At 60.8% G+C, this 2,262-nt stretch overlaps 1 protein-coding gene across 1 annotated transcript; it reads left to right on the top strand.

The window, feature by feature from the left end:
* Positions 1-35: 35 nt before the first annotated feature.
* MAFA (MAF bZIP transcription factor A) lies at positions 36-2,256 on the top strand. Its single transcript, XM_010709342.3, has one exon. It carries the CDS (start codon positions 1,185-1,187, stop codon positions 2,043-2,045), a length of 861 nt encoding a protein of 286 aa, XP_010707644.1. The 5' UTR covers positions 36-1,184; the 3' UTR covers positions 2,046-2,256.
* The last annotated feature ends 6 nt before the right edge of the window (positions 2,257-2,262 follow it).

Here is a 2,262-nt window from a genome sequence, read left to right as displayed (position 1 = left end):
AGCGGAGGGCTCCATTCAGCGCTGTGCTGCGGAGGGTGCGGGCGGGGAGAGGGTAGCGGTGTGTTCCCCGCCCCCCGTGGTCTCCGGAGGAGGGGAGGAGAAAAGAGGAGGAGGAGGGCGGCAGAGGAAGGCTCACAGCCCCGGGGAGGTGGGGCTGGGGCAGGTGCCAAGGGGAAGGCAGGAAGGGGCGGGCAGGGCGCTGCCCCATTGCTCGCCATTGGGAGGCAGCGGAGGAACCGCAGAGAGCTCCGGGCATCCCGCACTGAGAGAGCCCCGTGGTGCGCTTCGCTCCCGGGTGGAAGCTGGGGTTGAGCTCCGGCGCGTGGCTGTGGGGAGACGGAAAACTCCGTTGGGAGTGGGCGGTCACAGAGCGGGACCCCAGCAGACGTTCGGCGGAGTTGGGCTGAAGTCCGCGTCAAAGCAACGTCGGAGGTTCTTTGGAGTCGGTCTGCATCTTGGAACAGAGCCTCTAAGAACCGTTTCGTCGGAGTTGGGGCTGAAGTCGGCAGCGGAACGCTATTGGACGTTCCTCGGTGCCGGGCTGAAGTCGGCGACAAAACCCCACCGGAGATTTCCTGGTGTTGAGCAGAAGCGAAACACCGTCGGAGCTCCGCTGGAATTTGGCTGAAGTCGGCGACAAAACCCTGTCAGAGGTAACCGGAGTTGGACTGAAACAAAACTCCATCGGAGTTTCCCCGGAATTGGGCTGAATCCTGGAGCGGAGTCCCCAGGAACGGTTCCATCGGAGGTTTTCCCCGGAGTTGGGTTGAAGCAAAACCCCGTTGGAGGCTTCCCAGAGTTGAGTTGAAGAGAGCAACAAAACTCCGTCAGACGATCCCCGGAGCTGGACTGAAGTCGGTGACAAAGACCCGCTGGAGGTACTCGGAGTTAAGCTGAAGCAGAACCCCATCAGAAATTCCCAGGAGCCGGGGCTGAAGCCGTTGGCAAAACCCCACTGGAAATTCTCTGTATTTTGCCTGCATCCCGGAACCGAGTCCCCGACTACCGTCCTGTCAAAAGCGCAGTGAAGCCCCCATCGGAGCCTGAAACGACAGAGGGGGGGAAAAAAAAAGACTTCCACCTCAGACAGCCCGACCTCACCCCATTGCGGAGCCTCAGCGGAGGTTCTCTGCTCCCAGCCCCGCTCCACGCGGCGGGGAACCTTTTCCCCTCCATGGACTGAGATGGCCTCGGAGTTGGCCATGACCGCGGAGCTGCCCACCAGCCCCCTCGCCATCGAATACGTCAACGATTTTGACCTGATGAAGTTTGAGGTGAAGAAAGAGCCGGCGGAGGCCGAGAGGCTGTGCCACCGCTTGCCTGCTGGGTCTCTTTCTTCCACCCCTCTCAGCACCCCGTGCTCCTCCGTGCCTTCCTCGCCCAGTTTTTGCGCTCCCAGCCCCGGTGGGCAACCGACTGCTGGTCCCACCGCCGCTCCCCTGGGCTCCAAACCGCAGCTGGAGGAGCTGTATTGGATGTCGGGCTACCAACACCACCTCAACCCCGAAGCGCTCAACTTGACCCCGGAGGATGCTGTGGAAGCTTTGATCGGCGCTCCGCACCACCATCATCATCACCATCAGAGCTATGAGTCGTTCCGGCCTCAGCCCTTTGGGGGTGAGGAGCTGCCCCCGGCCGCCCACCACCACAACGCCCACCACCACCATCACCACCACCACCTGCGCTTGGAGGAGAGGTTTTCCGACGACCAGTTGGTGAGTATGTCGGTGCGGGAGCTCAACCGGCAGCTGCGGGGATTCAGCAAGGAGGAGGTGATTCGCCTCAAGCAGAAGAGGAGGACCTTGAAGAACCGCGGCTACGCGCAGTCCTGTCGCTACAAGCGGGTCCAGCAGAGGCACATCCTGGAGAACGAGAAGTGTCAGCTCCAGAGCCAAGTGGAACAACTCAAGCAAGAAGTTTCCCGTTTGGCCAAGGAGCGGGATCTGTACAAAGAGAAGTACGAGAAGTTGGCGGCTCGGGGCTTCCCCCGGGAGCCATCCCCTCCCGCAGCCCCAAAAACTACCGCCGCTGACTTCTTCATGTGAGCCCGGGGTGGGGTGAGGCGGGGGGGTGACATTGCAAAGTCCCTTTATTCCCCCCCACCATCCCCCCGATGTGGGGAGAGCAAACAATCTGCTTGTATAAAATATATATATATTATTTTCTTCTGAAAAGTTGTTCCGAAAATGCGGAGAAAATGGGACCCCCTCCCCAACCCCATCAGAACTTAGACTGGAAAGGGAGAGGGGGGGTCCTGGCGAG

This window comes from Meleagris gallopavo, chromosome 3, assembly GCF_000146605.3.
Source record: "Meleagris gallopavo isolate NT-WF06-2002-E0010 breed Aviagen turkey brand Nicholas breeding stock chromosome 3, Turkey_5.1, whole genome shotgun sequence".
In the NCBI taxonomy this organism is placed as follows: Eukaryota; Metazoa; Chordata; class Aves; order Galliformes; family Phasianidae; genus Meleagris; species Meleagris gallopavo.
The sequence above is the reverse complement of the archived record's forward strand: the minus strand, read 5'-3'. Positions and strand labels throughout refer to the sequence as shown.

Coding starts and splice junctions, on each gene's coding strand:
- MAFA (XM_010709342.3), top strand. CDS start 1,185: ATGGCCTCGGAGTTGGCCATGACCGCGGAGCTGCCCACCAGCCCCCTC.